This window comes from Nicotiana tomentosiformis, chromosome 10 (assembly GCF_000390325.3).
Source record: "Nicotiana tomentosiformis chromosome 10, ASM39032v3, whole genome shotgun sequence".
Taxonomy (NCBI): Eukaryota; Viridiplantae; Streptophyta; class Magnoliopsida; order Solanales; family Solanaceae; genus Nicotiana; species Nicotiana tomentosiformis.
The window spans coordinates 55431345-55445346 of record NC_090821.1 but is presented as its reverse complement, the minus strand read 5'-3'; the positions used below and the strand labels follow the sequence as shown (position 1 = coordinate 55445346).

General features: G+C 35.0%; 1 protein-coding gene across 1 annotated transcript; it reads right to left on the bottom strand.

Moving 5' to 3' along the window:
* Positions 1–634: 634 nt before the first annotated feature.
* On the bottom strand, positions 635–12541 carry LOC104105018 (valine--tRNA ligase, mitochondrial 1-like). Its single transcript, XM_070187592.1, is given in 23 exon segments — positions 635–940; positions 1493–1641; positions 2446–2545; positions 3630–3736; positions 4194–4694; positions 4784–5035; positions 5353–5758; positions 6125–6324; positions 7147–7317; positions 7417–7719; positions 7807–7864; positions 8024–8103; positions 8213–8296; positions 8543–8620; positions 9676–9759; positions 9833–9898; positions 10879–10951; positions 11081–11145; positions 11147–11254; positions 11422–11484; positions 11895–11972; positions 12046–12135; positions 12479–12541. Coding segments are annotated over 22 exon segments (3183 nt in total). The 5' UTR covers positions 12049–12135; positions 12479–12541; the 3' UTR covers positions 635–786.
* Between the last annotated feature and the right edge of the window lie 1461 nt (positions 12542–14002).

Sequence of the window (14002 nt, the reverse complement as noted above, 5' to 3'; positions counted from 1 at the left end):
TTTCCAAACTTTCAAATTACTAGCTTTAAAATTACAATGCAACAGATGACGCGTCACCCTGTCAGAATTTTCAGCTTTAATGTCTTCTTCTTTGTTTTGTCTTATTTTATTTTTAAAAAAATTGCTGTGTATTGGAAAGTTATTACTTATTAATTTAAGGATATTTGTTGATCACTATTTGAAACATTCCAAAATTTGAGGGAAATGGGAATTTTAAAGACATTAGCCTCTAAATTCTACTAACTCAATTTGGTCTACTATTCTTCAGAAGTTTACTCTGTAAAAAGTGAAGGAAATAAAAATATGATCATATTGTTTGTTATCAGCTTTTTCAGCTATCTTTTTTATATCAGTTTAAGTACTATTTATTTTCAGATATAAACCCACAAAAGAAAAAACTTGATTGCAATAGCAACTCCTCAAGCGTCTTTCATCTCCTTTATAAAACGACATCTCCGCATTTCTCAATATCTTCAGCAATTTTGATTTGAAGGCAGAAACGCTAATAATAGCATATAGAATAATGTTGAATGTAAATAAGTCAAAGGAATAACTATAATTCGAATTACGTCTTTTAATTTACATTTATATGGAGATCTACACCAAGTTTGATGATCAAAAGCTATTGCTTAATTGGTAAAATATTATTTATAAGAGAACTTTAGTAGGACATAGTTCATTTGTACCAACTTCAATAACGTTACAAAAATATTAGAAGTGTTGCAAAAGAAAAGTTACAAAAACCACCTTGCTATATCACAAATATGAGACTTACTATTTTGAGCCTCAATTTAACATGAGACGCTCAATATTTTCTTCAATTGATTCCAATTCTTGCTTTAGGACACTAAGTTTCACTATATTGTCTTCATGGACGTTAAGCGCAACTTTCTCTTTGTAGCCAGAGGCACTCATGCTTTTGTTTAACTTCTCAAATTGCCTGCAAAAGAAGAAAGAGTTGGTACATTTTACATGGCAAATTGAACAGGTTGTGAATTTCACAATATAAACTGATCAAATTTCACAATATCCACTTGAGTCCACTTTTGAATGAAGACAGCCGAGTCAACAAAAGCCAACTGACATTCTGCACTATTCTGCAAATGGAAGCACTAATTGAACAAAAGTTGGTACAAATACCTTGGGATGAAACTTGAAAGCACTCACTTGCAGACACAGGGGTAAAGGAGGAACATGATTTCGGATTATCAAAGGAATAACATGCCAGTTTTATATTAACATCTAGTGAAAACCTAGATTTTTGATCTTTTGCACAATATCTTCGTTATCTTTCCTAATCCAGTTTCCTGTTTTTGCAAGCTAAAATGCAATATATACTGTTTTTTTTTAAACGGAAAAGCGTCTAGTTTGCTTCTGTTTGATAGAAAAAACAGATAGTTTAGCTCCGAGGAAAAATTCAGAGGCACTTATTCTACTAGTTAGAAAAACAATTTTGCAAACAAACAACACTACTCTATGAAATTTCACTTACTTCCTTGTCTCTTCTCTCTTCTTTTCAAGCCTTTCAATTTCAGCCTCTGAGTTACTAGTAGTCCCTTTTTCCTCGAGAAAAACTGTGACAGATTCATCCACTACTTCTGTCAACCACCGAGTTGGAGCTGCATCACTGTCACTTGAGACCTGATGAAAATTAATGCAAGAAAAGTAGCTAGGCTGTAAGAAAAATGAGAAAATATAATTAAAAACCAATGCAATATGCCATCCATCCAACCTAATAGCCACTGAAAAGTCGACTCATATGCCATAATAGATAGGAAATTTAAGAGGCGCTAGAGTCTCTGCTGGTCCTCTATTATAGCTATCAACATCATTCCTGATTTTCCACCCAGTTCAACAATCCGCATCATCAATATTTGAACCTCTATTTGTGTCACCAACCACTTCCCCTCCCAATAAAAACTGGTACTAAATTGCAAAGCATAGGATGGTCACTCATGATAATTGTCGGGCATAGCCTTATTATTTCTCACTTATAATCACATGGTCTTTTTCTTCTATTTCCAGCTTCATACTATGTTGGAAGAGGAAAGGTATCAAGAAAATACGAAATAAGCATGTTGATTCTCTACTTATTAGTGTACTGTTCATGGAAAGATTTTCCAATATTAATAAAATCATTTGCTTTATCATAAAAGAATAGGGAAGGCAAGGATGAATGACATATTTTTTATGCATTTGCAAAACAACAAAGCTAGTTTTTTACAGCGCAGTTGCACAAACTCACATCAAACCACATGCATTGGTTGGATATATTTTCCAGGTAATACCTATATTCAATTGAAACAACCATCCATCTCAAATCAGACCATAAGCAACAATACCAATAGAACTTTTCCCTTTTTTCACAAACCATGCAGATACCATAAGGAGGAGATGAAGACGTTTCGGATCAAAAATAAACAAACCAGACTGAGAAAGAAATACCTTCAAAGATGACAATGTAGCTAGAATACAAATCTCCATTTCGCGTTTTGCAATGGTCTCCACAGTATCAATTGTCCGGCAAAGCACAAATGCTTCTAGCCTGAGGATAGCAAGATCACCACCGTTAGTTTGGAAAGTTAGAAGTCATTATTGTCTTTATGAAAAGCTTTTCACTTTTCAAACCACACTATCACATCAAGCCATACAAAGAAATCCTAACATATCAATCTCTCTTGCAGTCACTTGTATGCATTAAAAGGATTTATCACTTTTTGAATGCTTCACAAACACATAAGCAGATCATAGCACGCTGGTATCCTTTGTTCAAGTATCATACATTATTTATCTTGTGGAATTTAGCATAGGTCCCTAAAGAAATTACAACTCAACGGTAATATCAACTGCAGCAGTATGAAAGCTGAAATAGCAAATTCCGATCTTCTAAAGATGGACAAGGAAGATTTATATTACGAACAACTAAGATGAGAGATTACATTAGGAATGAAAAATTAACTGGTTCATTGATTGTCGATTATTTAATGAAAAGGCACTTGAAACTTATTTGTTTTTATTATACTCCCACCTAAACTTAGACTACTTTTAACTCTTTCCATTATAGAGAACAAATTTGCTTTTCCACCTCTTCACAGATAAACCCAACCTTCTCACATCTCAAATAATCACAAAGTTGATATTGACCAACCGCATATTCAATGGACATTAAACAAGAACCTTATATTAACATGCTCTTTATCCACCCTATTAATTGTCTTTCATTGAAAAGTGATCCCTATGGTACCTAAACCATTCTCGTGTGGATAAGGTTGCACAGGTTCACCACCTGTGATGGATTTTTTGCTTAATGCTCAACAGACAATGAATGGTGAACATAGGCCTTTTATAACATGGACTTCACACACCATTGAACACCATATGCTCACTGGAATAACCCTTTCCCCATCTTCCACAGCTGAGTTATCCTTTTAGCTATTACACCAATCAGCGTTTCAAGCAATCATCATAATCCATGTTCTATCAAGATAACAATTAACTAATAGTTGTCTTACCATATAACTTTTCCCTCGAAGAGATACCAAAGGGAACCAAAAAATGTCAATTGAAATGCTCTTTATATGAAAAGATTAAGTTCACCTAGAAGACAGAAGATACGCCTGAACATTTACCTGGCAAATCTCTCCTTTGGAGGCAACAATGCCCTCTTCGACCTCAGTCCTTTAACAATGGATGAAACCTTTTCCATCTCAGCTTCCACACTATCATTATTCCAGCTCTGAAAAAATGAACAGACGTCAAGCAACATGGACATTAAACAACATAATAATCATGTAGCAGCTAGCATGGAGCATTATATTAAGTCCTGTTTTCCACTACTAGACTCATCTTGATAATCTGCCTTTTTCAGACCCTCAAGCAAGCTAACATATTCCAAATACATATTCTTGAAAAACAAATTGCCTAGATAAGTTTCTTTTCACAGATACCTGATGAGAAGTTTAACAACATACATGCATAATCCTATATATAGATTTTTCGAAAATAGATCACATACAGCTCAGAGTAATCATTAAGACTCTAGACCATAATCATTAAGACTCTAGACCATCACACCAAAACCAATGGCAAAAAGCTAAGAGGAAAAGAAGGGGGAAAAAACTACACTTTAACAGACACCAATGGAGGTAATATATCCAATATTCTGGTCCTTAAAATTTGTGCTTAAATCATACCTCTATAGTTGAAGGATAATCACTTATCACTATAGATTCTTTCTTTATAGAATTCCCGCTAGCAGGAAGCCGCTGCCATAATTCTTCGGTGACAAACGGCATAAATGGATGGAGTAATCTCAACCCATTATCTAAACAAAGCCACAAAGTGTCTTGAGCAAATCTTCTTGCAGATACAAATTCTGGATTATCACCGGCAAAGTATGGCTTGATTACTTCTATAAACACATCACACAACTGGAACTGCCAAAATGAATATACCGCTGTTGCTGCATCGGAGAAATCATAAGATTCAAGGGATGAGACAGTTTTCGCTATGGCCTTGTTAAGTGCTGAGAGTATCCACTGGCAGCTAAAAGGCATTTCACAAGGAACTATCTTTGTTGGAGGGGTGTAATCTTCACCCAGTTTACTCATGGCAAACCTAATGGCATTCCATAGTTTGTTACACCATTCACGATACCCAACCACTCTCTGGATATCCAGATTGATCTTATCGGACTGGAAGGACAAAATAAGGAAGTTAATAATATCCAAAGAATGTTCAAAAGAAACATCTTATAAAATTTCAAGACACAAATGTGACAAACCTGGCCAGTATATGAGACTAGGGCAAATCGAAGAGCATCTGCACCACATTCGTGAATACCTTTAGGAAAGTCCTTTGCATGTCCCTCTTTTGCCCTCTCAAGTTCTTTGGCGTCCAGGTTGCCCTCCTCTAATCTCTTATGAAGATCATCAAGGGTAATTCCATTGATAACTTCAAGAGGATCAACAACATTTCCCAATGATTTGGACATCTTACGTCCCTGTGGTTCACGGATCATTGGATGCAAATAAACCTGCAAAACATGTTAAAATGAATAAGAGATCTCAACAAGAAGATCAAGTTACATAACTACTACATGTAGATAAAATACGGATTTTTTTTTTTTTTAATAAGTAGATAAAAGATGGATTACTAGATAACTTTCAGAAGCATTCCACCTAAATTCTGTTTTAAGCACTGAAACATCCATGGATCATGGAAACAGAACTATCTTGGTGAAAATGATATCAACTTCTCCTAAATAGATTCAAAGAATCAAACTAAACTCATAGCATAAAGCTCAATAAGAAAAATTGGCTTTTTCTACGAGGGATGATGAAGTTTGCTAACCTTCGTAAATGGTACATCACCTCCCAGCGTTATCCCCAACATCACCATACGTGCAACCCAGAAGAAAAGAATATCATGTCCAGTTTCAAGAACCGAAGTTGGATAAAATGATTTTAAATCCGCAGTATCATCTGGCCACCCCAATACAGATAATGGAAAAAGACCAGATGAAAACCAGGTATCCAGGACATCGGGATCTTGAGAGAGCTCAACAATCTCTTTCCCTGAAAATTTCCTACAAGCCAAATCTCGAGCCTCTTCTTCATTTCTAGCGACAATCCAGTGATCATCACAGACACCAAATTCCTCCTGCTTATCATCGTGCAGTTTCACATACCAAGCAGGAATACGATGACCCCACCAAAGCTGCCTTGAAATGCACCAATCACGAATATTCTCAAGCCATCTGCATGTTCACCACACAAGTCTTCATGACATAGAACACAAAAGATTTTTAAGCAAGTGATGAATCAAGAAAAGAGCACAAAACATCCTTTATAAACTTTATATTTAAAATCCATAAACACAACCAAGTTTTTTGCATGTACACATCTATATCTGATGAGATAATTGCACAAAAGTAAATGATAGAATATCCATTTCCACCATGAACAAAAGATAATAACGAATAGAAGAACCTAAAACAGTCATTAGACCCATCAAAATGCACTAGTTTACACATGGGTAGGGCAGTGAGGACACGAATTAGTATCTCATTTAAACCATTGCAGTCATTTAATCAAGCATTTTTTGGGGCAAGATCTGAAATTACCTTTTCCATTCAGCAGCATATTGTTTTGGGATGATCTCCATTTTCCGATTGTCATCATCCATAACAGCATCCAAAGCCTGTTTGGCCATACTTTTGCAGTTGACAAACCACTGGGGCTTTATAAGAGGTTCCACTACATCATTGCTTCTTGAACAAATCCCAAGGCGCATCTCATTATCCTTAGCACCCCTGTAGAGACCCTGTAACATGAACCAGACATCGCATCTTAGCCACATTCAACTCAACTAAGTCTTATCCCATTATCCCAGCTTACTATCTTTGACTTATTTAAGTTTCTCATAAAAAACCCTATGCCCCATGTTACATAACATAGTTTCATAGGTAACCCACACTTTCATAGGTAACAAACTTAAGCACATTTCAAAAGTCTCAAGAACTATACTATCATATAGCACATGTATTTGCGTGTTTGTGTGCACACACACACACATAGAAAATACATATGTAGAGAGACGCGCGCGCACACACACATAGCAAATTGGTAATTCTATTTGAAGGGTACTTGTGTGTTAGGCACCCATCAAATCTGAACCATGGATTTTACAGAATGGTCAAAAACACAATGCCCAATAGGATATTTTTGACTTAGAAACACATGTACAACACACTTCTTACATTGTCAAGATACTCTTTCATTTATGTTAACACAAGCCTGAGAACAATTTGTTTACCTTTTCCTGGACATGGAATGATGGGTTCAAACAGAGAAAGAATATATAAAGGTAGACCAGCCTTTATGGCTATTATAATTCAATTTCCTCATATATCTTGACATACTCATGCTGGACAGACATGGGTATATACATGGATATTTCAGATGCTAGTGGGTATATCACATCCATGGATCTTTTTAAATTTTTTGAAGAAAACGTCCATGGATTTTTTAAATGCAAGACCTCATAAACTGTCATAAATAAGAACAAATTTCCATATATACATGCATGCAAGTGTGTTAACATTTCAGTTCTAGCTAAGACAGTACAGAAAAGTTATCAAGGTACCTTTTCCTTTAAAGCTTCAGTCACAGCGACACGAGCTTTGAAACGAGGCATTCCTTCAAAGTCCGCACCTGCATTCCTATTTATTTTCCCATCATCAGTAAAAATACTTATGAATTCAAGTTTGTGACGCTGTCCAACCTCAAAATCATTAGGATCATGGGCTGGAGTTATCTGCAAGGATATTCAGAGAAATGGTCCATAAGCAATGATGGATATTTGGATATACAAGGAATTGTTTCTCAACATTCAAAGTATGATGATATAAAGTACCTTAACAGCACCAGTCCCGAAGTTCATATCTACTAGTATTTCATCACAAACTATTGGAAGCTTTCTTCCATTGAATGGATGAATAGCAAATTTCCCATGAAGGTGACTGTATCTTTTGTCTTCAGGATGTATAGCAATTGCAGTATCACCAAGCATAGTTTCAATTCTGGTGGTCGCCACAACAATTTCACCAAGGCCACCTTCCAAGGGGTAAGCAAATGATGTCAGCACCCCGAACTCCACAGGATCCTCATATCCAGGAACGTTCAGAAGTGTCCTCTCTTTGATGTCTGTATATTCAACCTACAAGCAGCAAGCAGCTTCTACAGTGTATAAAGAAGTATTTGCTACACCATCTAAATTTTGGTCCTGAAGGGCGACGTGGCTCACCTCAATATCAGAGATTGCAGTACGCAAGATACAATCCCAATGCACCATACGTGGAGCCCTTTATGGATGATAACTAAAGGTTAATATAGAGCCAAAACAAATTCAAGAAACTTATGCACTCAAGAAAATGGCTTCGTCCTACTCATAGGCAAGAAAACATTCCCATATGAGACCTTTATTGGACAGCCTAACAAATGCTTCAGTAACAGCTACATACCTGTATATAAGACCTTTATTGGACAGCCTAACAAATGCTTCAGTAACAGCCTTAGACCTTTTCTCATCCATGGTAAAGCACTGATTTGGAAGAACATGTGTTAGAGCACAATGAATAAGTAAAGTCTAACTGCAACAACTCCAGGATATTCTCAACAGATGGAGAAAAGGATACAATCTCGATTCATACCTCACGAGACCAATCAAGTGACGCACCCAGGCGACGTAACTGCTTCAAAATAGTACCTCCATACTCATTCTTCCAATTCCAGACCTAAAAACCGTAGCAAATACAATTAATAAATCTATGGGTGCAATGAATTGTTAAAAATCAGTACTTGGCTTCTTTATTTAGACTTCAGAAGAGACCTTGTTCCAGACTGAGAAAAAGGCAACAGTTGGAAGGATATTATAGCCATTGAAATGATCTTTTGACGGGAATGAAAAGCTAATAATGACAGACTTCAAAATAAGATCAAGACATTAAAAAAGGTGTTAGCACTTAGCAGTATATACTCACTTCAGATACGAAGTTCTCCCTACCAATATCATGTCTAGTCAAATTCCTCTCCCGCATGATCTTTTTCTCCACAACAACCTAGATTCAGCATCCATGACACACAATTAGAAAATAGCAGATAGGAATGCAATAGCAGAAAAGACCATTTTTTTTTTTTTTTTGATAACCGTGATGTCCGGGCCAACTTGCGCGCACCTCGACTAATTCCACGGGGTACTTGCCACCTCCTACCAGCAACAGGTGCCAGGTAACTCTATCCACCAAGGCTTGGATAGATGGGAAGAAAACACCTAGTATTTGCCTCCGCTGGGATTTGAACCTGAGACCTCATGGTTCTCACCCACTTCATTGACCACTAGGCCACACCCTTGGGTGCGAAGAGACCATGTTATCATATGTAAAAAAATAATTGGATTAACCTAACACCCTGCTACATCACGATCTAACCCCCTAACAAATCTTCGAGAAACAATATTGTAGAGGTTTAGGAACACTAAACTTACTGTCCTAAAAAATTATCTTATTGTTTTAACTTTTAGTAGCTATTTAGTCCTTGGCTCTGATTCATCTTGAAGAAAAAAATGTAATCTCAACAATTCTCTAAGTAACCTTTTTTTTCAAATTCTGGCTTTATGAATGTATCTTAAGTAATTGTCATTCCGTAAGACCATACTGAAAGCACTTTTTTGTTTTTCTTCTAGATGAACATGATATTGAGTATTTTTCCCTGAACACGACTGGTGCCTTTAATTTATCTAACTTAAGAAAAAATATTATTACTTTAGTCCATCTTTCTTTTCTGAATATTGACATATGATCTAAACAGCCTATCTCTAGCAAATTACATATCATGTTCAAACTGTGAACTCGTTTCGTTCCAGGCACCAAAGAAGTATATATGGAATATTCTTCTTGTTTTTGAGCGACAGTGGTTAGCAAAACCTAAACAAGAACCCCGCACACATATCTGTATACTATCTTTTTTATTAATAAGTGCATCTATCTGAAGATATGCCCTTCGCATAACACAAAATCTAATAGAAGTCCTATCTCACATAGTTCCATATACTCTGCAAATGCAAACAAACAACAAAATTGGTTAAACTCATGATTTGACATGTTTGACACACAACCTGGGTTGCGATCCCAGCATGATCCATCCCTGGGATCCACAAGGTATTGTATCCAGACATTCTCCGCCAACGAATAATTGTGTCCTGGAAACAAAGGTAAAATATAAAATCCGTATAAATAGATGAACCTCAGTACCAGGCTCAGTGATTCTGATACCTCGATGGCAGCAGTCAGGGCATGTCCTATATGGAGAGCACCAGTCACATTTGGTGGGGGCAAGACCTTCATTTAAACAAAGAGGTAAGCAGCTCAGGATAAAGGAGTCCAAGCTAGACCAGGTACACAGTAACAAGCAAGACTTTCATCTCAGCTTAGTTCCCTTCCGAATTATTGAGCAACACAATTTACCAAGTGATTGTCTCAAATGAAAAGATACCAGTTAAGTCCATCATTATCATACTCTGTATAGATTTTTCATTTTTGTAACTTTTGGGCCCATATGAGCATTCACTATAAGTAAGTAATACGGAGTCTCCTTGATGACATGAAATTCCATCCAGGCAGTGGTTTGGTAGGTAATCTGGAGAAAAAGCAACTCCAGAATTTTTAAAGACCAAAAGGATTATATGCTTAGTCTTAAGCTCAAATGTACTGTTTTGCTTTTTATGCTGGAACAAAATGACTGTTGTAAATGATTTTTACTGCCATGTTTGACTTTATTAGCTCACTGCAGAATGTGTGAAGTCTAACATTTGTTTCTGTTCCTCCATGAAACTAGAGCACACACTTGTTACCGGTCTTACTTAATAAAATTTCACCTTATCAAGAAATAAAAGAAGGTACATAAATTTCCCTCTAATTGGAATAATAACATCCTCCCCATAAAACTCCTAGAGAAATGTAAGACTGAAATTGACAACACTGTCCGAGAATACTCAAGGAAAATGAGCAACTGAACCTTCCCTTCCTCTTTTTGTTTAGGGTACTTCTGCTATCCATGAGAAAGAGGGTAGAAAAAAGGTTCCCATAACACAGATTATGACACCAAAGCAATAACAAATTAAGGGGTCTAGATGTACACATATTCAGACTTTAACTTCCCAGTAAGTAAAATTGCTATGATGTGAGATACCAACTTGTGCTTCGCCTTAAAAACTATCTCCGAACTCAAAGTAAATAGAGTTCCTATATGTCCTAGGTATTCATTCACACCAACATCTTTAACTAGAACAACAGCATAAGAAGTCAGACGGTAAACTTACCATCACAAAAGCAGGTTTAGAGCTGTTTGGGTCTGCAGTGAAGAAATTGGACTTTTCCCACCACGCATACCACCTATTCAGGTTAGAATAAAGAATCATAATAGTGTGCTAACAAGAGAAAATTCTTTTCTGAATTAGCATTGTTTGTTTTTTAAAATAAGTATAACCCGCAAGTAAAGGTGAAACCCAATTTCAAACTCACGATTTCTCTACAGCACCGGGATTATAAGTCTTTGCCATTTTACAGGAGAGCTGCTTCTTCTCCCCCCAGAGGTGTTTCTGGTTCAACATAATCCTTAGGATTTTCCTTTTCTTCACCTTCCCTTTTTGAGGTCTTCTTCTTAGCCGTCTTTGACACATTGGAGGCGGCTTGTGCCTTAATGCAGATGAAACCATGTCAGAGAAGCAAAAATTATATAAGACTAAAAACAACTTTCATAACTTTATCCTTCAAAACTGATATATGGCATAACATAGATAGCTAAGAAGATAGACATTTATGAAATACACAAATAAACAAAAGTAGTAGGAGAAGTTTTTTACCTGTTTTGCTGCTAATTCCGCTTTTTGTGCAGCCTTGAGTTTTTTCAATTCTTTCTCTTTGGCCTACCACATCCAATAAACACAAAAGGACCATAAGGTGTAAACCCCAGTAAACACATATTGAAAGCGCAAAAAGATGTTAAATATTACTCTGTCTGTCCAAAATTTATCACTTAATTTTAACTTTAAACTTCTCAATTTACCGATTTTTAACCTAATCTCTATGACTTATTTTAGACCACAAGTTCAAAAGTTTTTCTTCCTTCTTAAATCCGTCCCCAGTCAAACAACATCGACAGTATCTATTTTAGAATATTTTGAATCAATCAATCAACTGCTTCAATCCTAGTTTAGAATCCACATACTTGAATATCACGAAAATTATTGTTGCAATGCCTAATTGCATTGATTCATTGTGAAGAACTATCCATCACAACAAAACCAAAAAGAAAAAATGTAGTGTTCAATCAAACCTTTTCTTCCTTTTTCTTTTTCCTTTCCAATTCTTCAGGAGTTAATTCCTTTCCATCTGATGCAGCTGCGGCCAGCGCCTATCAGAAACTCAAGTCACTCTAAAAGCAAAAAACACAAAATAGCAAATCAAACAGAAAATTTGATTCTTACCATACGGCGGCGTATAAGAATACGAAGATATTGGAGTACGAAGAAGAACCAGCGGCCGATCGACTGAGTCTGGGAGGGTTTTGAGAAGACCTAAGGCAAGTCGTTATGAGTTTAAGAAGAAAGCTTCAACTTTCAAAAGGTACATTATTACATACAGCGCCAGTATGCCAAAAAGAAAAAGAAAAAATCAGCTTTTTATTATTGTGCCATGAAAAGCATGCAGACCTCTTCAATCTTCATGCCAGTTGAAATTCAATAAATAATTTACCAAAAAAAACATACAAACGTAATTAGAACCTAACATTAAACTCAAGAGGCCTTTTCAAACCAGTCTCAATCCCCCCAAAAAAAAATCTAAACAATTTTAAAGGCACAAAGAACAAAAGCTTTGGGTGTAGCGAGAAATCACAGTCGAAGGAATAATTAGAACTACCTTTAAAATTGACGAAACGAAATTCCTTTGTACTCTACTATTTGTGCTCTGCTGCCTGCTTGTGACCAGGGGCGGATTTATTTAAATTGTCTAACTATTTTCCTTAAATATGACCCTCTTCCACGTTTCCAATTTTTTAACATGTTAGGAATTGTAGTAAAAGCTTTTTTCCGAAGTTGTGTCATCATTTTAATTTTCTAGAGTTAAACACATAAGAATCATCAAACATATTTTTATAATTCCAATTTTTGTCCATTTCTTTTTTCGACCATATGAGTAGTGTTAATTCTAAATTTTTTTTTCATGTGCACAAAGTGTTTAAAGTGACTTATAAATTTATTATTTTTTAATTAAATCATTTAATCGTTAATGATGGATAACATGTACATCATATTATACACTAAACATAATTGTCATTTAATTTTTTATAATATTTAGAACTTAAAATTAATTAACTAAAAAATAATTCTATAATAAATGCTCTAATATTTAGGAATTCAAAAATCAAATAAGATTTTATCTTAAATGAATCATTTTATTATTTAAACTGCGTAAAATAACTATAAGTCCTTAATCTATTCATGTCCAAAGAAGAAAAATCAAAAATTTAATTTCAATTCCTTATTTATTAAGATCTAATAACAATTATGAATAACGAGTATGAACGAACTAAGTTGCACCAAGTTTTAACAATTTTATCTTGAGTTAAAGAATAATTAAGAATTTTAAGGTATAGTGTCTCTTACTTCAAATGATAAATCCAATCAAAATTACTGTACTGTCAACTCAAAGGAGAGAAATGAGCTTGAATACAATGATGAACAAAAAATTTTAAAAACAACATTACCAAAGTTCACAAAACAGAAGTAAGAATTAATTGTTGCTAAAATCGATAATAGTAGTCAATATTTACTTTATATTCCGTGATATTTTCGGTTCTACTCTGTGCCTTTTGCTTTGTAAATATATACTATGTTTAATCTCTTTTTAGATGTTACTATTATTAGCCCGTTAATAATCAAAAACACAAAAGAGAATATGCTATTTTGAAAGAAAACAGACCACCTTTTCGGAACTTTGACATGAAGAAATACATACTTGAGAGGAAATTTAATAATTAAAAAAAAAGATGCTATAGAAAAGTAAATTTGATCAAAGGCCAGGAATTTGAATATGGAGATATCATCTATTCTTTAAAGTTTGATTTAAAGAAAGGTGATAAGTTCAAAGATAAACCAAAGTTAGAATCCTTATTGCCCAAAAAAAGAAGAAGATAATAGTTTATTAATCATAATAAATAAAAGGTTGTATTTGAAAGCTCGATATAATTATTAGACGAGAAAAATAACTAACAGTTTTTATATTAATTGTAAACATATTTAGATATTGGTTTAATTTATAGTAAAACTTTGAATTCAACTAGGGCAGTGGACACTTCAAATTTTGATAAATGAGTGATGGACTTGTCTCTTCGTACATAAATTTATTATGACATTCTTTTGAGACGCGAACGAAGAAACTATG